The sequence below is a fragment of the Lentinula edodes genome (genome assembly GCF_021015755.1).
Source record: "Lentinula edodes strain Le(Bin) 0899 ss11 chromosome Unknown C8R40scaffold_13, whole genome shotgun sequence".
NCBI lineage: Eukaryota > Fungi > Basidiomycota > Agaricomycetes > Agaricales > Omphalotaceae > Lentinula > Lentinula edodes.
The window spans coordinates 425,178-449,080 of NW_025764319.1; the positions used below are offsets into that span (position 1 = coordinate 425,178).

Below are 23,903 nucleotides of genomic sequence, written 5' to 3' on the forward strand. Positions count from 1 at the left end.
CGGCATATTATTATTTCACTTTTTGAAACCAGTTGGGTACATAAATTCTGGGCGACTGTGTACATGTATCTACGGTGGTCATTTTCAATAGCATTCAGCGACAATGTATAACCAGCCAATATCTACATCATTATCGAGACCAAAGATACACTCTCAAACCAAACCACTCCCACCCATTTTCACCGTGTCGACCACGACCCGTATGATCTCCCACCAAGCTTTGACAAGAATTTTCCCTAAAGCAATCACCACACTAGAGCGGTTATTGACAGTCTGCAGCCGATGGCGAACGAGGTCTACATTGGCAGTTCCAGCGCTAGGCCCAGAGGAAATCGGTATCCTCGCTCGTCGACGAAACATACGCACTAGTAGTGAAAATACGGGTACGACCACGAAGACTACACACAAGCTTGCAATCTTGTTCGCAGAGCTAGCACCGATTATTCGATTTATTAAAGGTCCTATACTGGCTTTAATCAGTGCGAACGTGCTTAAATTCTGTCTGTGGGGAAGGGAATTGAGATGAGTCTTCGGAAGGGATAAAGGTGTTAATGCATTGGGGTTAAGTGGGTAAGCGTTGATACCAGACGGTGTTGAGCTAGAGGCGAGAGGTGTTTCAACACTCTGCTTTCCTTTGGAAGTATCTGTTTGTCCGCGTCGAGGTCCCGCGTTCGTTTGCTGGCGCGGTGTAATGGTTCCGTCGGAACGGCTGTTTTCCTCAATGATTCCGTTCGAGCTCGCGGATATTCCTTGAAGAGACGCTCTTGCTCTCGGAGTAGCAGCAACAATAGTATGTGTGGAAGTAGTTGATAGAGACGACGACGACGATGATGCAGAAGGGGCAGGAGAAAATGCTCTCTGTGTAGCAGAGGCTGGCAGAGTCAACGAGGCCGACGATGAGTATTGCGAACTCGATGTAGAAGGCAGACGTGAAGCAATGGCTTGAGCATACAAAGATTGCAGGGATCGTGTAAGATTCTAGGAGTGTTGCAAGTCAGCGTTCTAGCAACGAAACAATATAGATAGGAAGTTACATCTCTGGGTTCCAATTCAAGCTCGCTCTCATACTCCAAGAACTCCATTGCATATTCCCATTGCCCCAATTTTGGTAACACTTGGAGACAATAGAGTTCGAGAATCTTGGCATAACTGTCACTTCCTTTGCCTAGACCGACATCCACCGGGCTGTCCCCGTTTATTGAGCCATCCGCGTCATATCCGTCAGACATTGAGTTCTCCGTCAACGAGGTGGACGTGGACGTCCAGGACGAGGACAAGTCGGTGGTATCTCCCCTGCTAGCCAGCCAATCCTCAATCATTCGCCTACCAATATCTGGAGCATCTACTTTCAAACTCGAATAAACCAGGGTGGAGAGTACATGTGCCGGCAGTGCTGCTGTTGTGTTGTTCTCACTTTGTTGGAACAGGTTCAGAGAGCGAGTGTACATATCCTCGACGAAGCTCTGCGGAGGTTTAGAAAGGATTTCGTTCATGAACGGAATATGTGAAGCCGACGAAGACGGTGGAGATGTATACAGCATCGTGTCGAAAGTTATTCGCAGAATGTCCCACTTCCACAAATATGTGGTGTTTAAGCCCGCACCTTCCAGAGATTTGAACCCGGTGTCTAATAATTCGTGCGTTAAAGCTACGTTCCTATTTAAGAACGCTCGCGCTGCACGGTGGTATACCTTGTGCAAAGCTCGACTCTGTTTGACCTTTGACCCTTTGGAAGGTGTGCCATAGGCCGAAGAGCGATTTCTGATAACATCAACTGCGCTTGGGGAACAAACTAGGCTGGAAGATGTGTTGACCATGGTGGAAGTCGCGACAGGCATATTTAGACTCTGCGAAGACACAGAATTTGGCCTAGTAGATCTTCAAGGCAAGACAGACGGGGAAGTTCCAGAAGCTCCTGTATAAAAGCTGCAAGTTAAAGGGATAGAAAGTACTATAGATGATGATGGTGAGGGTATGAAATCTACAAGCCAATTCGCACCGGTAGCTAATAGTATCACATGCGTCGAGGAGAGTACGGCCTAAATGATTTTAAAATGGCCCGGTCTTCAACGGTTAATCGGCCGACAAGCACAGACCATTGCACATATATACTATCTATGGAAAGTATGAGAGCGTGCTTCCACTTTCCCAGACGTATCCCAGCTTTATTAGGCTTTATTTCAATTCTTTCTCCGATGCTTCATCAATCTTGACGACAAATACCGGAGGAGGATAAGGTTGGCAGCCTCGTGGGCAGTGGTAGCAGGAAATCGAGACACGACTTCGAATACGGTGGTCACAGGAAACACAGCGTACCTTTTGCTGAGTTAGCTTGAGTTAGCGAAAGGGCGTGCGAGTGCGGCATCTCATTCATGGCGGGGGCACTCAAATTGGTACCTTCAAAGGCCTCTCGAAATCTTTTCCATGGTTCCTTTTCATTGATCCGAAAAAATCCCCTTATTGGTTGCGTGCAGTGTAAACACAAATTACCTAGGTGTAGACTGATAAATTATCAATATGTTAAGCTAATAGTCGTTGTGTGTTGAAGAGACATTGTTCCAAAAGGTAGTATCTCTAAGTAAGCCCGGGTTCGACCATTCAGGATTATGGCTCCCTAAGGACTGGAAGAACCCATTCGACATGCGCGTGGAGTTTCCTGCTCGGACTATGATTGGTTGCGAGACATGAGTCAAATTTCTGGCAGTAAAGTCTAACATGTACTAACATGACCGCTGGACCTTCGCTCATAGGGTGAATAAGGAGGGGGAGAGACCTCCCTTGACCCTTCTTCAGGAATGTGCGTCCTGTCCACCCACAGCTTCAACATCGCGGCGATGAGAGCAGAGCTCTTTGCAGCAGCTGAATCTGAAGAAAGTGAACATTGGTTTAACTTGGAGATAGTCCGCTCCAGCAATCTTTCGATAGAACCAGGAAAGTCGACCCCAACCTGAACAACAAGGAACCTGACGCCCGTGACGAAGCTGGACGCGAAGGCAATCATATTGAACATATAATCTGGCATTGTTCCTAGTAGACGGACGTCTGCCTCGAGGAAGGTGATCAGAACGGATTCGGCCACAGCGACAGATTCTTTTCCCCAAAGAAGAAGAATGTCCAAACCACGGGGACGAACTTGTTTGAACCAGTATGGATTATCATTGCCCGAATTTGCAAAGTGCTGGCGTGCGGTGAGGCAGGCGTGGTAAAGAATCAAAGATCTGCAAGTGCGCTCGATGAGATGAAGTGTTTTGAAGTAAAATCCATCGAACTCGGCAACCACTGCAAAAAGGTTAATCAGAAGGCACGATTTCGAAAAACTAGGTACACGCACTAGGTAAAGGCGCTATTATGCGCGTTACACGGTCCATACTTCCTAAGACGCGCATAAAGCCATCGTGCCACCGTTCAACATCCGTATCCGACAATGATCGTAATCGAATGGCGATTCCAGCTTCGGTTATGTCAAAGATCTCGGCCAACAGTCTCAACCTCAAATCTTGTCCAGCTACAAGATTCGAGCCAGGAAGATCTGGAGACAGTGCAACCATCTTGAGGTATGCACCTGTGCGCTTCGACAATGGATGACGCCCACTGCCGGTACATAATCTAGATTTCAATAACATGTTTGTCAAATAGATCTAAGGCTCAATCAGTAGCAAAGGCTCACAGAGATTCAACGTTCGTCAGTGCAAGCCACTAGATTGGCAGCAAAAGGATCGAATCAATTTAATACACGGTTGAAAAGATTGAACACGAGTTTTGAACTCACCAAACGAGCTCTGTCCGTTGCGCCGTACAAATCTTGATTCGACGCATCGTCCCCCCTTGCTTCTGACTCACGAAGGGCAAGCGCCAGCTCGCATGCTTCGTTCAACCGCATATTCAAAGCCATAGTAACGGCCGAGGCTATAAGAATGCGACCATCTCGAGAGCCCTCATCAGTACCACAAACTGGAACCCAGAGAGAAAGTATCAGAAGACACTGTATGGACTCCAGCGTTTCAGATTTTCTGGACTGCAAGATCATCTTCGCCACACAGTTTGTCACCAGTGCTTGCAGTCTGGGGGCCACAGCAGATCTTGTACCATCTCCAAGGTGGCGTGATGCGACCACGCAACAGGCGAGGTCGAGGAATGGGCTGACTCTATCACGGATGAGATTGAAGTTGAGCCAAGGCAAATAATTGTGTTCGAATCTTCCAAACACGTTCAAATTTCAATCCGGCGGTATTCGTGAAAACACGTACATTGCTATCAAGTGGTCAATTTGGTCTGGGGAAAGGATGGCCTCTAAGGAGTCGTTTGGGATTGCAGGAGGAGGAGGACGATCATGAGTACCAAGTACGTGTTTCATGAGTTCTTGAATAGCTTCTAGCGGAGCAGTCCAGTCAAGCGTTCCTCTGGGAAGACGAAGAAAGCTCCAGATTTGGTGGGGGAGATTTGGGAAAATGTCATTGTGCGGCATAGAGGCATGGGAGGCATGAGAGATGGTAGGAGAAGTAGTAGTATCAGATCTAGATCCACAAGTGGCTGCGGGTGCGTTTGCGGGCTTTGGAGGAAGGGCAGTTTCGAATAGAGACCTTTCCATTGTCTGGTATGAACAGTCAACTCCTAAAACTTTACATCGATGGCATATAATAAGCGGTTGCTCGACACCATCCAGAATTTCGCAACGGGTCTTGTGTTTCCTGTAGTACGTTCAGGATCCCGGTGTGTCAGTAAGTGATGCCAAACGAGTAATAAGTTTGACCCAACCTGCACGAATTACAGGCTTGAATAGATTTCGGTTTTCTGGGTAGTTTGGTCGTTTTGATAGTGGAAGCTGAGGGTCCAGCCATCGAGCTTTCCATAGTGTTAGTGTCGTGCGTCCGTTTCATGGTAAGGAAGAGGGTATGTACATCGTGAAATTAAAAGGCGCAACCATGCTTTTTACATGGAAAGAACGCTGACCGACGGAGAAGAAACTTATGTCGCGTTACGTCGGTATTGCATGGTCCTCCATCGGAGAACCATGCAGCTTCTTGTTAGCCCTGACGCAGAGTGACACCAATCCGGTAAAAGAGCTAAAAAAGCTCAGAAAAAAAACAATGCATCATGTGTTTTTCCTTCTGAGCAACAGCCCGCTACCGGAGTTTACCTCGAGGGACTCAGGAAAGGTTCAAGCCCGGCGACGGTGACACTTTTTTGGTCACTTGTTGCCTAGAGATTTGAGTCCAAGAGTGTCTTGAATGAGAAGTCACGACTCAACAAATGTACACTGGCATGTGCAGCCTCAGGGTTATTGATTATCGCACTCTTTATGTAACTTTGGGCACCTTCCAAGCACGCAGTTTGTTCCCGTCAATTTAGGATTGAATTCCTGTTTAGACATATATATTTCGGTCGTCTAATTTCAAGAGGAACCACAGCGACAAAGAGACAAAGATAAGAGGAGGAGGAAATGCACGAGAAGACGTGGGTATATCCGTGACATTGAATTCACCGAACCGTATCTTACGAGGCGTTCTCACTTGACCAGCTTACCGACATCAAATAGTGTCTTTCCCTTAAGCATCACAAAGAAATCGAAATACCAGTTGGTTGATATCCTTTTGGACCCTATGCAGGTGAATATCATTGAAGTTGATGTGCAGAATTGGGAAAAGACCGAGAATTCGCAACCGTCAACAAAGAACATTTTCGAAAGACAAATCTTTCTTATCTAGTAATGATATCTACAAGGGATGATTAATTGGTCTGCCAAGGAGGAACGTTGAGCCTTCGAAGGAGTCGCAAAGATTCTGAAAGGGTACGGTTTTCGAGGTAGATGAGGGTTGTCTGCCGGCATACAATCCCTTATGAAATCTTCGCCGCGAGTGAAATATGAAATGGTTAGGCAGTGACTGTCTGTGGAATCAACAAAGCCAAACCAGCTGCTTTGAGCCTCAAAGGCAGACATTAGGAGGGCAATCGCTTTTGACCAAAAGGGTTCTGGTGGATTTCGAGACACTATGGCATTGCCGCATTGCCAGTCACAAAGGGTTGTGGTGGTGCAAGAGAGCAGTTTGTGAGGGAGTGAAAGAATTTCAATGGTACTGAAGTAATAAGTAGAACGTGCCATCATATTTTGAAGATAAGGCAAGTTCCATATTGAGGTGTAGATAGAGGAACAGGAAGTGGAGAGTAGTATAACTTTGGTATATATATTCTTGAATATATGACAATTTGAAGCTAGGAATGGTTTTTCATTCATTGAATGAGGTCTTTGCGGATGGAATTTACGCCGCTTGCGGCCGGTGTCAGCATCATCTCCGATGATGGAGGAGTGCTGGAGACCCTGGAAGCAATTCTAGTACACAAGGTAAATCGGGTTTAGTAAGGAAACGATTCGGAGGAGACCCAAACATACCAAGCGTTAGCAGTGAATAGGGAAGAGGAGGTTGGGCCTAAATTTCCACGAAGCAAGGGATGGAGGAGAAGAGAAAATGCGAGTAGCGGCTCGGTGAGCGCGACAAGCAGAGAAGAATGAAGGCACGTGTTTGCTACGCGAGACTGATTAAAGATGACCATTCGCATTCCTCTTTCCTTATCTTACACTTAGGCTAGCCGTTCGTAAACTCACGTAGCTTCAGCTGGCAAAATTCGAGCGATTCAATGGTTCAGGGTCAACCGTCGTAGCATGAAATAGGATAGGATAGAGGGAGACTCCGTACGTGCAACGTCAAAGTGGCTTTGCGCAAACAACTAGTGATGGTCAGTCAGTGGAAGGACACGGAAGTACATGACCACTCGAGGATTGGTAACAGTAATAGACTATAGTCACTTCCTTTTGTTCATTGTCCACATTTGATACGCTCCAAGCAATAATACTGTGATGGTACAATTGTCTGAATCAATATACACATATCGCCTTCAGACCTCAGCATTTAACTACGATAATCCCCATTGATCCTGACATACTCCTATAAGGAAGATCGAGTTAAGCACGCTGATATAACTACAAAAACTGGTACTCACATAGCTAAAATCACACGTCCAATACTGGGCTGTCTCGACTGCCTCTCCTCCTCCAAGATCGACTAAAATCTCAAAATCTTCTAGAGACAGAATCTCACTTGCGCGTGCTTCGTCAACCTTCTCAGGCTCGCCATTGATAAGAACTGGGAGGGGACGCGATCCATCGGACGGGACAAAAGTGACGCTGACTTTGTTTGTATGGAGAGGAGAGCTTAGGGGAACTGACCCAGTTGCAGCAAGGACACGGCCCCAACTGTATGTAGTGTGAATTAGAAGTGAAGAGACGAGTCAAGGCAGCGGCTTACTTTGCGTCTTCGCCATAGAGTGCGGTCTTTACAAGAGCAGAGGTGGATATGCGAGAAGCGACTCGATGTGCGTCTTTGTATGTAGGAGCTCCCTTCACAAGCAACCTGTCAACCTCCGAATAGTGAGCAGTGAAGGTAAATTACAGACCTTGACAGTGACGGTCACAAATTTGGTTGCGCCTTCGCCATCTCTGACAACGAGCTTGGCCAAGTCGATTGTGAAATCGGTGAGTTCTCTTTTGAACACCTCAAAGGCTTCCCTGTCCGTTCCTTCATCGATCTCTTTGAGTTTGACACCATCTTTCTCCGCGGCAGCTCCATTAGCCAGAAGTAGAATCGTATCGTTGGTAGACATGTCTCCATCGACGCTGATCGAGTTGAAACTGCGTTCAACAGCATAAGTAAGCGCACGCTGCAAGCTCCGGGGTGAAATGGCTGCATCCGTCATGATACATCCTAGCAGAGTCGCATGCAGAGGTCCAAGCGCAGGTGGACCCATATCAGGATGGATCATGCCTGCACCCTTGTCCATTCCAGCCATCCGGTATTCAACACCGTTGATATTAAATTTCCTCGCACGGAGCTTTGGGAACGTGTCCGTAGTCATGAATGCCTTTGCCGCACGTTCCCAAGCATTGAAATCATTGCCAAGTGTCTGCTGGCTTCCGTCGCGTTGAGAACGGATGGCTGAGAGAATTTTGGATATAGGGAGATTCTGGCCAATGACACCGGTGGACATTACAAGGGTTTGGGAAGTGGTGGGAGGCGAAGCGGAAGAGTTTGAAGGGAGAAGAGCATCGGTCTCCTTGGCCATAGCCCAAGCATCCTCGATTCCTTGAGCTCCTGTTACTGCGTTAGCGCATCCACTATTAACCACCACAGCTCGAGCTCTGCCAACATTTTCCCCCAGTATCTTTTCCGATATAATGACTGGCGCAGCTTTGAAGGCATTCCGCGTAAAGCATGCTGCAGCCGACGTTGGACGTTCTGAAGTTGAAAGGATTACACCAACGTCCAAAGCACCCGCCTTTTTCTTTACTCCAGCATGAACACCAGTGAGTAGATAACCAGAAGGGAACGATGAAACTGGTATCGGTTGATGATGGTGAGCTTTGGAAGGCGTGGACTTGACGGTGATGGTAGAAGAATACCGTTTGAAGACAAGCCGCGACATGACAGGTTCAGTTCAAGTCTTCGAGACCGTTAATCGTACAACTTTCAGACATTCTTCCTTGAAATACTTTAACTGAAGCAATAATGACTCATAAAGGTTTTTGCCATTGGCCGTTGAAGAAAGTGTATTCCTGAAATGAAGTGCTGTAGAATAAATCATATACATACAGCAAATTAAAAGATAACAAGGAACAGCAGTCTATACTGCGCAATACTCTGCCATCGCTCCGTTACTCCAGAACTCGGTGAAACGAGCGGTAGAGTGCAACACCAACTGCTGCATCGACGGACAAAGCAGAAGAAGTTTGGAAATTTTTTGGGCCTTTCAACAGCGGTTGTTTGTACCTGACAAACAAAAATTCCTGGAGTCGTCTCCCCAAGTCACGCAAAAATTGTCTCCCCGAGTCACGCAAATAATGTCGCAAACAGATTCGGTGTCTGTTTTCGCGGAAGGGACTTTCGAAGAGCAGGTATGATTCCTGATTTTCTGGAGAATTGTTACTTACATCGTTCTCAGGTTCAAGAATTGGTAAATTATTTGGTCAGAAATCAGCCAGATGAAGAACGCGCAGCTTCCATCCGTCCGTTCCAAGAAGCTCTTGCTAGTACAGAGGGACAAAAGCCATTATCCGAAGATGTAGAGAGGCGAAGAAAGATCTTCTTGATGATCTTAACCTCGATTACGGGTCTGGGTCATGGCCAGGAAAAAGGTGTGTGTGGATTTCAGTTGATCTGTGCTAGTAAAAATATTGACAATGGGCGATAGAGATCGAAGGGTTTTTCAATCTTATCTACGCCCACTTATTCTCTCTATTTTCTCCATCCAGCCAAGAGGCAAAACAACACCTTGATACTTTGCTTAAAGTGATATCTTCAGCGCCCTCAGAACAGACCACGATCAAGTACCGGATGTACGTTCGCGTCTACAAATTTTCTTTCGAGGCATTGAAGTATCTTTTCTAGACTTTCCAATCTGTTTAACGCTCTTCCTCGGAACTCATCGCTGAGGTTGTCAGTGTATAACACCATCCTCCAAATCGCCGTCGCCGACGACTCAATAAACGCACTTCATCTATCGCGTTCCGATGTTGAAAAATGGACCAATGAGTGGGATATCTCTCCCGAAGATAAAAGTGCTTTCTTAGAGGGAATTGTCGATGCCTATGCGAAATCAAATCAACTGTGCGTAAAAAGAGATCCAGCTTCCTTTCGTTCAAACCCAGATGATGATCACTACTTTCTTTCTTCAACAGTACCCAGTCATATGACTATTCCCTCATCTACCTTCGCTCCCTACCTTCTCCGTCTGAGGCCGCAAGAGACACATCTATAAAAGTCATTGCTTCTGCACTCCGCATCCCCTCCATCTTTGACTTTGACGCCCTTTTCAAAATTGACGCAGTCGTAGCCAACAAAGACCATGAGTTGTTCTCCCTTCTCCAGGTCTTTTTGAACAATGGACTCTCAGAATTCAAATCATGGGAGGCATCTCATGCTGGTGTACTTGAGAAATATGGTCAGTCTGAAATTCCCTTTTTCTACGATGCCGTGCTAATACGTGAATGACAGACCTTGGTCGTGCACAGCTGGAACGCAAGATCCGACTTCTTACCCTTGCATCGCTGGGCTTCAAAAATATTGGAACAAATTTACCTTATGCTAAAATTGCCGAAGCTATCCAGGTAGATGCTTCTGAAGTAGAAAAATGGGTTATCGATAGTAAGTTTTATCTTCCCTATCTTGCAATATCTTCTCATGCTCCAACTAGTTATCCGTACTGGCTTACTGTCGGGAAAACTTTCCCAAACTACTCAAACTTTATATGTCACCCGTTCAACTGCTCGTTCATTCGAGCGTGAGCAGTGGCAAGCTCTGGAGCAACGTCTATCGTCTTGGAAGGCAGGGTTGAGTAGTGTTTTGGAGGTCGTTGCAAGTGCAAAAAGACAAGGTGGACATACATCACAGACTGTAGCAGCTGCAGCCGTATGATCTATACACATCTTTCGCTTGATTCACGTATGTGTATATCAGCTCTGAGTGCTACTTATGTAGATAGATCAGTGGGATGGGGATACATCTAAGGTACGTCTAGTTGCACACGCGCCGCGAGCGCAATAACAGTCCGGAATAAAGTGACGATACAACAACCGAATTTTCACCAGTCTCCGTCGAACCCAGTGAAGCCTGAGATCGCATCAGAGAATGCTTCAAATCACGGTAAAGAATTACTCACCAGTCAGTAAAAATATAGGGAAAAACCTTTTCTTCTCTAACGTTGAACACCAGTTCCAAGCACTCGTCAACCTCCCATCGATACAACTTCCCGCATCATAAAAGTTGTCCGCCCCCGAGCCATCAAACCCATGTCTAAAGAAATCACTCAAGATCTCTTTCGTTAGATTTTCCGCCGAGCCAAAATCATCTTCAATATACGACCGCAAAGCGGGTTTGTCCATCAAGTTAGGAATTTGATTGAGAGTGTTGCAAATGGGTAGAAGGATGCGGTAGATTTGGGTGTATTTGTCAATGAAGAGGAGGGCGTTGGGCACGTTGTGGTCACCCATGTGAATGACACTTGAGCCTACCCATGAGCCAACGCTTTTTTGGGCTTTGTGGAGGATGGTGTGCATGAGTCGGGAGGTTTTAGGTGAGGGTTGAACGCGGTTAAGACCCTGACCAGTGTCTCGAAGGCGGTACGAAATGGAGTCGGAGAGCAAATCTTCTTCGGCAAGAGACCATAGATGGAACATGTCTGTTTACAAAGAGATTGTCATTTAAACGGATGCAAGTGTTTGGGATGGGTCACCTACCATGTAGGATCTCCCTCCAGAGTGTCAAACTCTGGATAACATACGCGTACTGTTTGCCGTGATCATGGGATAGACGGGCTCCCCCTTTACCGCTGCGAATCGCAAGACTATATTTGGGATCTTTTGCTTGCGTAGGATGGAAGTAATCCTGCAAATACTTGATCATGCGTTCGCAAGGGTCCCGATTGACCCGAAGGAAAGCATGGTTGTCGCCGATACTGTATAAACACTGACGAAGGGTCTCCTGAGAGAGACCACGGCGTTGATAGCGAGAAGACAACGTTTCAATCGCTCGTTCTTTGGTTTTGATATCTCGCTGTATTTCCCGCCTTGAACGACCTTCAGAGTAAATCTCTTGTGTTGCAGGGTTGATGAGGTCATCACGCAACATGTCTAACGCGTCGCTTTCTGAAATTACATTACATCAGTAGTATATTCGTGTCTGAGAGGTATTAAGACGCACCTTTTAGAACCGAGTATACTGTATTTATAGGTTTAACACAGCTGAACCCTAGTAGATCCTTGACCTCGGGTGCTTGGCTGTCCTAGAACAAATCAGAGCCAAAAAAGATAAGGGAGATTTTAGATGCCATACCTGAAGAATGTAAATCAGTTTCCCATAGGTAGTCCGCATCTTGTCTGGGTTCATGATCTTATGCCTCCGCCCAAGTTCAAACACAGTTTGGTAAAAGTCCTCGTTTGCCTGAAAGTCCCTATCCTGAAATAGTTCCTGTCCCGCTTTATAGTCCGCCGAGAGCAACAGCCCAGACATAATGGCGCATAGTTCTTTGATCTGGGCCACTATACGTTTTGCCTTGGATTGACCGAAACTGAGAGTATCGATCTTGTCGGTATATTCGGAGACAGAAAGAGCAGCTTCAAGAAGGCGAAGGAATTTGCGCTCTCCTAGGGTTAATCGCAAGGGGATGAATCTACTTCGATCGACGAACCACTCTCCAACGGTGGAACCCATAGCTGGCTGAGCGCCCGATGGTTGGGCCGAGGCAATTGGCTCCCAGTCTTCATCACCATCGTCGTCCTCAACGGTGTCCATTTGCTACATATGACTGACATTCATGATAATTCGATGATAGGTCGAAACAACGAGGCGTACGTGATCTTCCCCTTTGGCTGCGACCTGCTCTTTAGGCTTCACGGAACTTTCCAATACTTGGGTTTTGTGTGTCTTTCTAGAACCTTTCCGATGTTGTGCAGAATAACAAACGTCGCAATAAGCATCTGCACAATTTTCACAGAAGAGTTGTGCCGGCTGATCTAAACGACACCAGGCCTCATGAGAATACATGACACACAAAGGTCAGCTCAATCTACAGGCTAACCTTCGCATTCTATGCAACATCCTTCGGTTGCAGGTCTATTTATCGTCTCTTCGTCCCACCCCCTAGAGGTTTCGCCATTTAGTGCAGGATGATTCTCTATTGCTTCCGAGTCGTGGTCTGCACTCAAAATGTTATGCAATGAGAATGTTCCGCTTTTGGGAACGCCGTTTTCACCACCATTTTGTACGGGTGGCCCAACTTCGACCATGGCAAGGAGGACGAAAGAGTAAAAATAAACTGAGGCAGCAGCGTGGACCAGGACAAACAATATTATTCATGTGGACGTCTATAGGCGCTTGTAGGCGCTCAAAATCTGCAACGTGGCGCAAGAGCAAGCTCGGGCCAAGGATGTCAGCATTTGTATCTATTCTACGTATAGTCTTGAAGACGACTACAGGAGCTCGGTGACAAGTCCGGGATTGACAGGAATTCCAGCTTTCTTCAGGTACTCGTCGTTCCTATATCCATTGATCCAAGTCAGAAAAAACCTATTTGAACAGAAGAAGATTCGGGCACCAAAACTAGATATTATTTCAGTTAGTCAAGTAGTACAGTACACACAAGCGAAAGTTCTTACCTTGGAATAATGACGATTGCCAGAGTCACACCTATACAGAACGCGGTGTTTAAACACAGATATATGTACAAGAATTATACGAACAATATCGTGACGATGGTTTGCCCTTTTTGCCATCCCATCTTACGGGCAAGCTTTATACATGCGAAGAGGTTACAGGCGCTGCTAGATCCTAGGAAGAGCCCGTCGTGCTGAACGAGATATCGCGACATCGCGACGGCTTCGGCGTCGGTGATCCTAATGGACGTCAAAAGGTTAGCACATAAGAAGAAAACAATGCTGCTAGATGAGCGAACCTGAACGCATCGTCTATGATTGGGAGAGCTAATGAAATGTTATCAGTCAGACGATTGATGCCACTTTGGGAGGCGTTCAGAAAGTTGGAAATACTGGTATTGAAATTCTACGTACATGCCCTCCACCACAGTGTCGACTTGGTGCCTTCGTTTTGTGCCTTCGCTCTCCTTGTAATCAAACATTACGCCGTGTTTAATCTGAAACGCAATGGAAAATAGAGAATTCTCTATCAGTGCTCTATCTTGACGCAAGATTGTGCTTTCGGGAAAACCTTATTGTATAACCCACTTCCTTCTGGGTCTGATATTACAACGATAATGTCTTCATTCATGGATTTCAGGAACCTTCCAGTCCCAGCAACAGTACCGCCCGTTCCTATGGACTTCAGTTCAACAGTTGTTCCTTCTTGGTTGGAAGAATAAATGCACTCACCAGCACCACTCACGAACGCATTTACGGACCCGCTAGTTTGCCTCCATATTTCTGGACCTGTTCCATCATAGTGCGCATCGTGATTACTTCGATTCTATGCTCCTATCAACACAATGACCGTAAGGCGAACAAAAACTTGTATGCACTTCGAACTGATCTGCAAAGAATCCTCGAGGTTTGTCCATAAGGTCTTCGGGCTTCTCTTCGTCACCTGTAGTTGAGACAATCATCGAGGGTGGTGCTTGAAGAACATGTGGTTTGTCGAATGAAGAGTGCTTCCCGAAGTCAATTGCACGCTGTCTAGCAACGTTCTGATACGGGTTCTTGAGTTCTTAACTGGCATGACACATTTCATAACTTACAACATACTGAGAAGAAAAAATGTAGATGGCGGCAAATCAAGAGGAAGAATGAGCTCACCTGCTTTTTGTCAACGATGCTGGTGGGTCTAACTCTTTCTACGTCCGCTCCAAGAGCATGGAGGGCTTTGACTTTCTCCTCAGCGACATCGTCCGGCATGATGATAGCTTGTGTTTGCAAGTGAGTAGCGCAAATTAGACAGTACTGTTACAAAATGTAACGTACTGACATCATATCCTCTAACGAAATAATTTAGAATGAGCTGCATGTTTGAAACGAGGGAACAACCTAGCGCGTGCAATAGTGGCGATAGATATTCCAGTAGAGCCAACTGTTCCTTCGAAGATTCTTGATCCAGTATGTGGGTGTAGAAGGCCAACAGTCTCGGCATCATCAATCACTGCATATATTGGTTAATGGTTTTGAAAGTGGTTTGCGAGTGTAAGCACACACTACGTAAAGCGACACGATCCTTGACGCTGCCCCCGGGGTTAAGGAACTTGTGAATAGCTGATCAGCATTGCTGCTACTTGGACGTTCAATAACACACTTCGGCTTTTCCTAAAATCTCAACGCCGAGAGCATCACTGAGAGAGTTTATCCGAATGAGTGGTGTATTCCCTGAAACATTACTTAGGTATCGGAGCCAGATAACGGACGTAGGCAACCATTACCTATAAGTCCAGTTACGCCACTTAGAACTTCATCACTCCTAAGTTCAATCGGTCTCGGTTCGAAGTGATCATGAGTGGCCAGTCGCTCCCTACGCGCTCGAAAGAAAAGAGCCAAGGAGGTCGAAGTCCACGACAAGGAGAAGCCGAGAATGATACCGTACAGTAGATGGCGAAAACTAGATTGAGAGGAAGGTTTGTATGAGGAAGACAGTATATTTCCTATGGTTGGCCACCATGACATGGTGAAGGTCAAGAGCAACCTGTCAACACCAGGGCGCTTGTCTACGCTTGTTAGGCTACCGCGCCCTAAAATTGGAATTACTCGATTCGGACTTGTTCTTTTCGCTTTCGTCTCGAACGAAAATGTTAATAGAAGCCCCTAGTCCACGAATCGCAAGTATAAACTGCGGGGGAGACAAAAATATGCGCCTTTCCCTTCTCCGCTCTTCTCGCTATGAAGTTATTCTGGATTTGGCTCACATTTTCTACGGGTCTTTCGCTCGCTGTAAACCCTCAGCGTCTGACCTCTGGTCGGCTCAAGCAGTCTGTGGTGCCTCCCCAACAATGGAGAAAATACAGCGCTCCCCTTCCTGGAAGTCGCATCGAACTGCGAATCGGCCTTGTACAACCATTTATGCACGTCTTGGAAAACCATATACAAGAGATCAGCGATCCAGACCACGAAAGATATGGGCAGCATCTGTCCAAATCTGAGGTAGAAACTCTGATTTCCCCACAAGAACAGAGTATTCAACTGGTAACTGAGTGGTTACATGTGCATGGCATCGAAGACACGAATATATCTTGCACACCCGCACAAGATTGGATCGTCGTCACCCTTCCAATCAGCCTCGCTGAAAAAATGCTCGACACTGTACGTCTACCCCTTCACTTGAAGACTGGCAATTCCTTCTTATCGCTCATACCTAACCAGAATTACTATGTCTGGCAACACGACGACGGAGATTTCACCATTCGCACTACCAGCTACAATCTTCCAGAACATCTCTTCAACCACATCGATCTCATCCAGCCCACTACAATGTTCGCTCGTCTTTCAAACATGAAAACTACCTTGTACATGACTAAGAACAACATCGCTCTGGGCTCAAGCCATGCCAAAGAATTGACACTCATTACACCTAGCTCTGACAGTCAAAATGACTGCAACTATACGGTGACTCTTAATTGCCTTCAAAGCCTATACAACACCGTTGGATACCAGACCAGAGCTCATTCGAGAAATTCCATTGGACTTACCGGGTATCTCGAGCAATACGCTAACCAAGAAGACCTGAAGCTCTTCTTCGCAGACCAGAACCCAGGCGCCGCCAACGCTTCACTTGATGTTATTCTAATTAATGGTACGTGGTAACCTTCTTGAACAGTCGCCGACTTAACTGACCATCATCCAGGTGGCTTCAACAACCAATCCGCACAAGAAGCCGGGGACGAGGCTAACTTAGATGTTCAATTTGCTCTTGGGCTAAGCTATCCAACCCCAGGCGTTTTTTATTCCACTGGCGGAGAACCACCATTTGATCCAGACCAAGGCACAGAATCAAATACTAACGAGCCTTACGCGAAGGTGGGTTTACTTGTTGGCTTTGACGGTGTTAATGCTCATGCTGTTCTTAGTGGCTCGACTACATCTTCTCTCAAGACAACCCTCCACTGACGATATCAACGAGTTACGGCGACCATGAGCAGACTGGTAAGCCTATCAAATTCCTCGTTCCTCGTTCCTTGCTGCATTAAGCAACTGATTGTTCTTCTGTAGTGCCCGAAGATTATGCACGTCGTACTTGCGAGCGATTCATGGCACTTGGTTTGTTTAATTTCCCGGGTGCGGCCGACTCAAATCTTATGCATCTCGTCAGGCGCACGCGGTGTTACGTTGACGTTCTCCAGCGGCGATGGCGGCGTTGGTGACGGAATTTCAGATCCTGCATTCCAGACTTGCTTAACAAATGACGGAAAGAACGAGACCCGTTTCCTTCCTGTCTTTCCAAGGTCGCTTTCCATTCTCTTGTCCTGCCAAAAAATACGCGCACTTACCTTTCCCCATTAGCTCCTGCCCATAGTAAGTAAGCCTTTGTCATGTCATCTCGAACATTCTTTCTTGAGGTGTTTTGTGATTCGACAGTGTAACTTCCGTAGGCGGTACACGAGGCATTCCTGAGGAAGCCGCCTTCTTCTCCGGCGGCGGTTTCAGCTTTTAGTTCGTGCCCTTGCTTTTTTCTCCGAAGGATCCTGACCAAAGATGTTTCTTTAGCGTAATCACATCAGTCTCTACCCTTGGTCCTACTTCCTCCTGAACTTTTTTTCGTAGTTCGATCGCCCCTGGTACCAAGATCGAGCAGTGAATGAATTTTTGGAGACGCTCGGTGAACACACCTACAGTGATTTGTTCAATCGGTATTCTTCTTCTGTTGGATTAATCTTTGTTGTGACTACTCATTCAACCATGCTCTAGGTTCGGACGGGTAGGTTTACTCTCGCTCGGTCCAACTACCTCTGATTCGCTAGCAGGCTTATCCTGATGTATCCGCCCAAGGGGTAAATTTCCGTGTATTCATCGGTAGTAAACCCTACCTTATTTCCGGGACTTCCGCGTCATCTCCGACCTTTGCTGGTATTGTCGCTCTGTTGAACGATGCCCGACTCCATGCTGGCTTACCGCCTCTCGGTTTCCTTAACCCTTTGCTGTACAAAAGAGGCGCGGAAGCGTTGAACGATGTTACTGTGGGTAACAATCCTGGATGTGGGACAAATGGGTTCAATGTCCGTTTGTTTTTTTTAAATCATTTTCTTTGCATCCAATCTATCTAATACTACTCAGGCTACCGAAGGATGGGATCCAGGTGCGTCTTTGGCTTAAATTCATTTTGGTTGGGACTAATTTTAAACCAGTGTCAGGTTTGGGAACTCCAAATTTTGAGAAACTGGAGAAAATAGTGTTGGAATCCCAGATGTGGAAAAGATCGGGATGAACGTCACCCACAGTTATGCAGAAGATTTCGCTATACAGTATATGCTTTGACATTATGTCGTATCTGGTTTTTCGGCTTCATCCTCTCATGCATTCAGATAGGCATTAATTCATCCAAAGAAATTTAGTCAGGGAAGTAGCAAAGACACTTTCAGGAAATTCTGAATGTATTCCCTTAAAACCTCTTGGGTGTCCGAATTGTGCTGTTCATCCCATTCAGACGACGTAGAGAACCATTTAAACGAAAGTTCGATATACTGGCTTTTCCTAAATGGGCTTCATTTGGCCTTGACTTATGCCCAATGAGCCTCCCAGCACTGTCCATTATTTTCCTAGGTATAAGAATTGATACAGCTACTAGACTGTTAGTCATAGGCACAATCAAACCTTCAGGATGGGTATCATGATGGTGAGAGGAATGGTTCGGTGAACGTGGAAATAGCAAAAGACGGGAGACAGATATATATCCAACCATCCATGCAGTCATTTGCGCATACGTTTCTTGAATCGCTCCATTACCTGGAAATTCCTGACTTGGCATTTGGAATTTCGAAGAAGAGGCCCTACTCACCATCTCGTCTGTAGCCATTTGGGGTTTATCCTGCCGTCGAGGTTGATCTTCTGAAGTAGGTAGATGCATTGCTTCCAGTTTAGCATCCCGTATGAGATCCGCATCGGATTTCATTTTCAAGTTGGGTCGATAGACTATGTAGACCAGTTAACATTGTACAGAGCGGAATGATGAGATGACTGTTTTGACTCACAACGCGAAGCGACCAGATGTGCTTCATCATTATTATGAGGCTGCTTCCTTTCACTGCGCTCTTCAGCTACGACGCGTTTGGCTTTCTCAGTGTCCTCAATATTTTTGAGACGAGCACTAGATGAATATAGAACAAGAACAGTGTAAGCAAAGAGCGAATTTATGACAACGTATCTGGGACGTACTCCATTCCCAGATCGACTTCGGGTATAGCAGTGAGCATAGTCAAGCTGTTCGAAACATTTCCTTCTTCTGAATTAGCGACCTTCTTTTGTTCAACCTTCCATCTGTCAGGAACTTGATACAAGGCTTCTTGAGGGTCAAGCGGTTTGCTCTTGTCGCCTTCCTCTCGGGGCCTCGAGCGAATCTTGAGGTTTTCCTCTATGTAGGCCATCCTGGTTAGTACTGAAGCATGAGCAGTTGGTAAGAAGGCATTTGCTTAGAGACGTACATATGCTTGTCGACATCGAGTGCATTGGTTTGTTGAGTGAAATTATTAGCTCGAACAACTCTTCTTGCCTTGGCATCTTTGTCTTCCTCTCTATATACGTAAATCTCTTGTGAAGAGCAGTCCAAAGCGGTGAGACACACTCACTCGTCTTCATCAACAGCAGCACCTTTCCTCAAACCACCTTGTTCTTCCTCTTCTTCTTCCTTGGTCCGCTTGCGTTTTTTCTTCGTAACTCCTTTGCTCAACTTGACAGCATCAATTCCTTGTCGTAGCTTCTTCAGCTTTCGCAGTTCGAGGAGGTCTGCCAACCTATGACAAGGGGGGAGGGTCAGGATAAACTCTCACTACATATGCGCGTGAAACAAAACTGACGGAAGCTTCTCTTCTTCCTGTTCCTCTTCTTCCTGCTCCTCTTGTTCGGTGAGATCTACAGTTGTTGCAAGTTCTTTCGTGAATTCTCGAACATGATTTTGTGGGCGACTTCGCTTCTTGAACATTGAGGAAGATTGGAAACAGATAAATCGGAACGAACCTGTACCCTTGATAGGCGCCCACGTCTAACCTATCCCCGGATATTCATCCACCTTGACTCCAGCTGGAAAGTTTGGTCAAAGATATATCGACCAGTGGTTGTACACTTGCTCTTGAAAATCTTATTTGTAATATTCAAATTATCCTTATGAATTTACGACTCAGATGCAGACATGAAGGTGACAATGCAAACTTGAAGTTGAACAGAAAGTATAGTTGCTCATTGGAAAGGAAAAGGAAAGGCATCCAGGAGATAATCATCCCAAGAATAGGGCTGCTCAATTCTTGCCTCACCTCACCGCCTCACCTCACGAGCTGTCACGGAATTCCGCTTTTGGATGTCTGATTGATCCGGGCTGATTTACCGTCGCCTTGTTTTCTCGTTTTCATCCTCTCGTTTTCGTTCGACAAGACTGTCCGGTTCATCTTCGTTCATTGATGGTATGTAGCTAGTACACCTACCTTACAACAACACTATCAGTAAATTCACCATCGAAATTTTGTGCTTCTTCATCATCAAAGCCATCATCAAGTTGAAAGGAATCATCATTGGAGTTATCGGAATCCTCCATGAGGTGAGAGACAACAGTAAAGGCTTGCGCGATGTCGAACAACTCATTCTGCACCTCTGCACAAGTAATCTGAGGCATAATGAATATAAAGTCTTGCTAGGTCTTGCCTGGGTCTTGCTGCAACTACTGTAGATTACACATATGGTACCGATCAATCGGACATCCAAAAGCGGAATTTCGTGACAGCTCGTGAGGTGAGGTGAGGTGAGGCAAGAATTGAGCAGCCCTAATATAGTACAGGAAGAGGACTAAAGCACATAAGGACAATGTTCATAATAGAAACAATCACCGTCTGAGTGGAAATACGTTTATGCCCGACCTACTTCTTCAACCCCCTCAACTGGTTCTTCAAATCCGCATTCTCCGACTGCGTGACCATAAGCTCGTCCATCAACATCACATTCTGCGCTTGACTCGACGTCTGCATGGCTTCCATCTCTTCTAACGCTTCTTTCAGCTCTTTCTTTACCTTAACCAGCTCCGCCTGTAATGCTTCATGTTCTCCAAATGACGTCGCCACCCCCGACAATGTCGTTGCACGCGCCGCTGCGGCTTTGACATCATCCAACTCTTTCTGCATCTGCCGCCGCACCATTTCCGGAGCCTGTGCTGCCTCCTCTGCCAGTGCCAGCGCCCTTGCACTCAACATGTTATTGGCTTCCGTTAGTTGCCTACATGTCTCTGCTTGCTCGGCCGCTTGAATCTCGATATCGCTTTTAGCCGCAGATATCCGATCTACTACTTCTTGAAGGCCCTGCAGCTCTGTCAGCTCTCCCTGCAGCTCTCCACACCGTCTGACTAAATCAGCGTTCCGACCTTCCAAGATGCGTACTTGTCGAGAGTAGGTTTCGAGGCCCGAGTTAGCCTCAGAAGCGAGTTTCTGCGCTCGGTCGGCGTTCTTCTTCAGAAGGTCGTGTGCTTGGGCAAAGCGAAGTAAGCGTTCGATGAGGAGTCGGTCGTCTGTTAATAATGATTGGACACGGGAAATGAAGGACGACAAAGTGAACTCGGACTGAGGTGACGATATTGATGAAGGGTTTTTGGTCGAGTCGTACAGTGACTTTAGGCTTCTCACGTCTAAATCGGATATCGATTTAGGTGTATTGCCGGCGGGACTAGATGGTCTGTTTGTCATAGTGGGACTGCTTGGCCCAGACCCCGTACGGAATGCCCGCTCACGACTCGAGGCGAATTTCGCTGCTCGTGCTTCTGGAGAGGGCAAAACCGCCCATAGGGGCTTGAGAGCAGAGAGAACGGAAAGAGCTTCGGGAGAAGCATATTCAATGTTGTCGCCTGGTAATGTCGATATGGAGAGCGTCGGCGGGGAGGGTGCAATAGATGTGAATGATGTAGCAGGAGAAAAGAGCTGTCGAGACGGAGATGTTGGTGAGCGGAGGGTCACAGAGTCCTGAGATGGATGTAGTCAGAGATAAATATTGGAGGCTTGTGCAAATAAATATACAAGGACAATCGCGTTTGAATGAACCCACCTTCATCTCTATCATCTCCCTGCTCATATTTTCTCGTTCCCTCCTTACAATGTCCAACTCCCGACTCAACTCTTCCCGTTTATCTAGGCCCATTCTCACATCTTCCTCTAATCGTCTCTTCTGCGCCTCCCATTCGGACTCCCTTTGTCTGAGCTCAGCGTCTCTCTGAGCACTTGTTTGTTCAGTGGATAACAGTTTATTTGATAAACCTTCAAGATGAGTGCCAATAGCCGACAACAGTCCTTTCAGTGAGGGATCGCGGGAAAACAGAACTATTGCATGAGTCTGGACTAAGGTTTGAACGAACGCTCGGCCAGAGTCCAAGTCCTCTGTAACTTCGGCATGCGATTGTTCGAGTTGTGATAACTGCAATTGGGTTTGTGAGAGTTGTGACTGTGATTGAGAAAGTTGTGTTTGGAGTTGTCGGAGTTCACCCTCCTTCGCGTCAAGCTGCTGCTGCATATCTAGCAAATTCTGCCTAACCTCCGCCAACATTGCATCTGCGCCGCCTTTTGCTTGCTGCATTTGCTGAAGCATCGCTCTCTCATTCTCCCACCGCATCTTCTCTGCCTGATATGCATCGCGTTCCTCATCCCAATAATCTTTTTCACGTTTGAAATTCTCCAGCTCCGTCTCGAGTTTAGGAAGGACTTCGTTCTCCAAGGATATTGTTTTGTCCTGTGCAGCCTGTACCTCCATTCCAAGTATGGTCTCGACCTGATCTTTCTCCAACCTTAACAAATTTAACTCCCTGGTAGTTTCAGCCTGTTTCTTGGACGCTTCTGACAATGAAGCTGTTGCTGCACGCAACTGTTCCTCTAATTGGGTAATCTGTTGTTGAGCAGCTTGTGGAAGCAACGATGACGAGTTGGGCACAGCAGAAGATGGGTGTCCAGCGAAGAAGGAGAAAGCGGAGGAAGCAGGAGACAAGGGATTGGTAGGCGTGCCATATCCATTAGACGTATCGCCACGTTTGTCTTCTTCATTCCTTCGTACACTTTCGCTCAAAACCCCCGCTCTATGTTCAACCAACCGACGACTCACATCGGATTTGGCTTGGGAGACTCGCCAGACTTCTTTCTGTGTTTCATCAAAGCGTTTGGTGGCTGTCTCTAATTGTTCGTTGCTAGGCGTGGACTTTGAAACAGAGTTTCTTGGAACGGAGAGCGTAGATAGTGTCGTTGAAGCATCCCGGATTTTGCGCTCTGTCTCCAGCTTTTTCTCCAGTGAACTTAGTCGTGATGAAAGACGAATTTCCTCCTGTAAGCATCCAGGACGGATGAAGATCCAAATGAATCCGAATATATAATACGATGGAAACTGACCTTCTTCAATTCATCTATCTCTTCTGAACTGAGAATTGCAAAATCCCTGCTCTCCACGACTGCTTCGCTTGCAAGCAAACTAAGCAATAAGTCATCCCGCGTGTTGCGCTGTATTGGCCTTGTGCTCGAAAGAGACTTTCTTGCCAGTCCATTTACTGATGAAGACGAAGAGCTAGTGGTGTTAGATCTCGCCCTAGTGCTGGTACTAGCTCGAATTTCATCTAATGAAGCCTGAGAACCACCAAGTGAAGGTCGCGATTTGTCCTTTTTCTTCAAGAATAATGCGGCTGTAATCGTTGTAGGGCTCTTCGGCTGTATTGATGGGCTCGGAGAATCTGAATAATTTGAGTAGGCTGAAGCAGTAGATGCTGAAGCTAAAGGGAGGGCGCTCGATGGTGGACTGCCCAATTCAAGTGAAGCTGGAGGCCCCGGGCTTTGTGTGTCGTTGAATCCACCACCAAGGAATCTGCGTACACCATTCATTGATTTGTAGTGGCCGGAGGCCTATAGGAGGCCTGACAACGTACTTGTCTGTATGCAGATAGACGTGGTCGCTGATGAACAAGTCGTTCAACAAGCTGTTTTACGAGACTAGCGGACAATTTCGCAAGCGAGCCGATCCGGAAGTTCCGTAACTCAAGAAAATGTTTCTAAACCGTAGTATAGAATTGTTGTCCTAATTACAGTGCTACAAACTATGAGCATACCCGCTTGCTCGAGTGATTAGAGGCTTAGAGCGAGAGAGTGCATCCAAATTTGGCGCTCACTGTATGTTGATGCTCTAAATCTTATCTTATCTTTCCACTCTTGGCCAA

At 46.5% G+C, this 23,903-nt stretch overlaps 9 protein-coding genes across 9 annotated transcripts; 2 read left to right on the plus strand and 7 right to left on the minus strand.

Moving 5' to 3' along the window:
- Positions 1-3: 3 nt before the first annotated feature.
- On the minus strand, positions 4-1,928 carry C8R40DRAFT_131073 (uncharacterized protein). Its single transcript, XM_046234128.1, has 2 exons — positions 1,035-1,928; positions 4-978 (listed from the first exon to the last, which is right to left on the minus strand). The coding sequence occupies exons 1-2, from the start codon at positions 1,836-1,838 to the stop codon at positions 154-156; spliced, it is 1,629 nt and encodes a 542-aa protein (XP_046087469.1). The 5' UTR covers positions 1,839-1,928; the 3' UTR covers positions 4-153.
- A 700-nt stretch (positions 1,929-2,628) lies between these two features.
- Positions 2,629-5,108, minus strand: C8R40DRAFT_131063 (uncharacterized protein). Its single transcript, XM_046234127.1, has 6 exons — positions 4,756-5,108; positions 4,248-4,688; positions 3,770-4,196; positions 3,668-3,696; positions 3,332-3,606; positions 2,629-3,279 (listed from the first exon to the last, which is right to left on the minus strand). Exons 1-6 carry the CDS (start codon positions 4,875-4,877, stop codon positions 2,711-2,713), a joined length of 1,863 nt encoding a protein of 620 aa, XP_046087470.1. The 5' UTR covers positions 4,878-5,108; the 3' UTR covers positions 2,629-2,710.
- A 1,432-nt stretch (positions 5,109-6,540) lies between these two features.
- C8R40DRAFT_1145555 (uncharacterized protein) lies at positions 6,541-8,703 on the minus strand. Its single transcript, XM_046229506.1, has 4 exons — positions 7,450-8,703; positions 7,302-7,393; positions 6,997-7,249; positions 6,541-6,941 (listed from the first exon to the last, which is right to left on the minus strand). The coding sequence occupies exons 1-4, from the start codon at positions 8,473-8,475 to the stop codon at positions 6,906-6,908; spliced, it is 1,407 nt and encodes a 468-aa protein (XP_046087471.1). The 5' UTR covers positions 8,476-8,703; the 3' UTR covers positions 6,541-6,905.
- Positions 8,704-8,890: 187 nt separating this feature from the next.
- On the plus strand, positions 8,891-10,463 carry C8R40DRAFT_1169500 (PCI domain-containing protein; the record flags this gene model as incomplete). The annotated part of the gene is made up of 7 exons (XM_046231382.1): positions 8,891-8,944; positions 8,992-9,184; positions 9,241-9,385; positions 9,438-9,656; positions 9,728-9,990; positions 10,044-10,193; positions 10,243-10,463. The coding sequence occupies 7 exons, from the start codon at positions 8,891-8,893 to the stop codon at positions 10,461-10,463; spliced, it is 1,245 nt and encodes a 414-aa protein (XP_046087472.1).
- A 166-nt stretch (positions 10,464-10,629) lies between these two features.
- On the minus strand, positions 10,630-12,832 carry C8R40DRAFT_1042599 (uncharacterized protein; the record flags this gene model as incomplete). Its single annotated transcript, XM_046224095.1, has 7 exons — positions 10,630-10,658; positions 10,708-11,226; positions 11,285-11,692; positions 11,748-11,829; positions 11,880-12,341; positions 12,399-12,559; positions 12,625-12,832. The coding sequence occupies 7 exons, from the start codon at positions 12,830-12,832 to the stop codon at positions 10,630-10,632; spliced, it is 1,869 nt and encodes a 622-aa protein (XP_046087473.1).
- A 45-nt stretch (positions 12,833-12,877) lies between these two features.
- C8R40DRAFT_1099540 (PALP-domain-containing protein) lies at positions 12,878-15,227 on the minus strand. The gene is made up of 16 exons (XM_046227870.1): positions 14,965-15,227; positions 14,841-14,911; positions 14,744-14,789; positions 14,579-14,690; positions 14,516-14,529; positions 14,351-14,457; positions 14,293-14,298; positions 14,077-14,241; positions 13,931-14,024; positions 13,770-13,873; positions 13,613-13,695; positions 13,498-13,560; positions 13,286-13,438; positions 13,202-13,232; positions 13,141-13,145; positions 12,878-13,082 (listed from the first exon to the last, which is right to left on the minus strand). The coding sequence occupies exons 1-16, from the start codon at positions 15,203-15,205 to the stop codon at positions 13,016-13,018; spliced, it is 1,362 nt and encodes a 453-aa protein (XP_046087474.1). The 5' UTR covers positions 15,206-15,227; the 3' UTR covers positions 12,878-13,015.
- A 191-nt stretch (positions 15,228-15,418) lies between these two features.
- C8R40DRAFT_1042368 (tripeptidyl peptidase A) lies at positions 15,419-17,957 on the plus strand (the record flags this gene model as incomplete). Its single annotated transcript, XM_046224076.1, has 13 exons — positions 15,419-15,838; positions 15,899-16,328; positions 16,380-16,552; positions 16,603-16,678; positions 16,745-16,792; positions 16,845-16,977; positions 17,036-17,047; positions 17,111-17,185; position 17,240; positions 17,297-17,395; positions 17,497-17,748; positions 17,807-17,828; positions 17,878-17,957. The coding sequence occupies 13 exons, from the start codon at positions 15,419-15,421 to the stop codon at positions 17,955-17,957; spliced, it is 1,821 nt and encodes a 606-aa protein (XP_046087475.1).
- Positions 17,958-18,439: 482 nt separating this feature from the next.
- C8R40DRAFT_1042941 (hepatocellular carcinoma-associated antigen 59-domain-containing protein) lies at positions 18,440-19,667 on the minus strand (the record flags this gene model as incomplete). The annotated part of the gene is made up of 7 exons (XM_046224126.1): positions 18,440-18,475; positions 18,528-18,661; positions 18,721-18,836; positions 18,905-19,114; positions 19,171-19,260; positions 19,315-19,479; positions 19,543-19,667. 7 exons carry the CDS (start codon positions 19,665-19,667, stop codon positions 18,440-18,442), a joined length of 876 nt encoding a protein of 291 aa, XP_046087476.1.
- Positions 19,668-20,420: 753 nt separating this feature from the next.
- On the minus strand, positions 20,421-23,898 carry C8R40DRAFT_1099569 (Up-regulated during septation-domain-containing protein). The gene is made up of 3 exons (XM_046227871.1): positions 23,089-23,898; positions 21,764-23,023; positions 20,421-21,681 (listed from the first exon to the last, which is right to left on the minus strand). The coding sequence occupies exons 1-3, from the start codon at positions 23,569-23,571 to the stop codon at positions 20,593-20,595; spliced, it is 2,832 nt and encodes a 943-aa protein (XP_046087477.1). The 5' UTR covers positions 23,572-23,898; the 3' UTR covers positions 20,421-20,592.
- Between the last annotated feature and the right edge of the window lie 5 nt (positions 23,899-23,903).

Bases quoted from the DNA above. Each gene is read 5' to 3' on its own strand.
- C8R40DRAFT_131073 (XM_046234128.1), bottom strand. From the start codon at position 1,838: ATGCCTGTCGCGACTTCCACCATGGTCAACACATCTTCCAGCCTAGTT. The intron at 979-1,034 runs GTAACTTCCTAT...CAACACTCCTAG, and splicing joins TTGAATTGGAACCCAGAGAT to AATCTTACACGATCCCTGCA.
- C8R40DRAFT_131063 (XM_046234127.1), bottom strand. From the start codon at position 4,877: ATGAAACGGACGCACGACACTAACACTATGGAAAGCTCGATGGCTGGA. The intron at 4,689-4,755 runs GTTGGGTCAAAC...AACGTACTACAG, and splicing joins CAAGCCTGTAATTCGTGCAG to GAAACACAAGACCCGTTGCG. The intron at 3,607-3,667 runs GTGAGCCTTTGC...ATTGAAATCTAG, and splicing joins CTGACGAACGTTGAATCTCT to ATTATGTACCGGCAGTGGGC.
- C8R40DRAFT_1145555 (XM_046229506.1), bottom strand. From the start codon at position 8,475: ATGTCGCGGCTTGTCTTCAAACGGTATTCTTCTACCATCACCGTCAAG. The intron at 7,394-7,449 runs GTCTGTAATTTA...TTGCTTGTGAAG, and splicing joins TTGTGACCGTCACTGTCAAG to GGAGCTCCTACATACAAAGA. The intron at 7,250-7,301 runs GTAAGCCGCTGC...CACTACATACAG, and splicing joins CTCTATGGCGAAGACGCAAA to TTGGGGCCGTGTCCTTGCTG.
- C8R40DRAFT_1099540 (XM_046227870.1), bottom strand. From the start codon at position 15,205: ATGTCATGGTGGCCAACCATAGGAAATATACTGTCTTCCTCATACAAA. The intron at 14,790-14,840 runs GTGTGTTATTGA...GCTATTCACAAG, and splicing joins AGATTTTAGGAAAAGCCGAA to TTCCTTAACCCCGGGGGCAG. The intron at 13,233-13,285 runs GTTCGTATAATT...CGTTCTGTATAG, and splicing joins CAAACCATCGTCACGATATT to GTGTGACTCTGGCAATCGTC.
- C8R40DRAFT_1099569 (XM_046227871.1), bottom strand. From the start codon at position 23,571: ATGAATGGTGTACGCAGATTCCTTGGTGGTGGATTCAACGACACACAA. The intron at 23,024-23,088 runs GTCAGTTTCCAT...GGATGCTTACAG, and splicing joins AGATAGATGAATTGAAGAAG to GAGGAAATTCGTCTTTCATC. The intron at 21,682-21,763 runs GTGGGTTCATTC...CATCCATCTCAG, and splicing joins GGGAGATGATAGAGATGAAG to GACTCTGTGACCCTCCGCTC.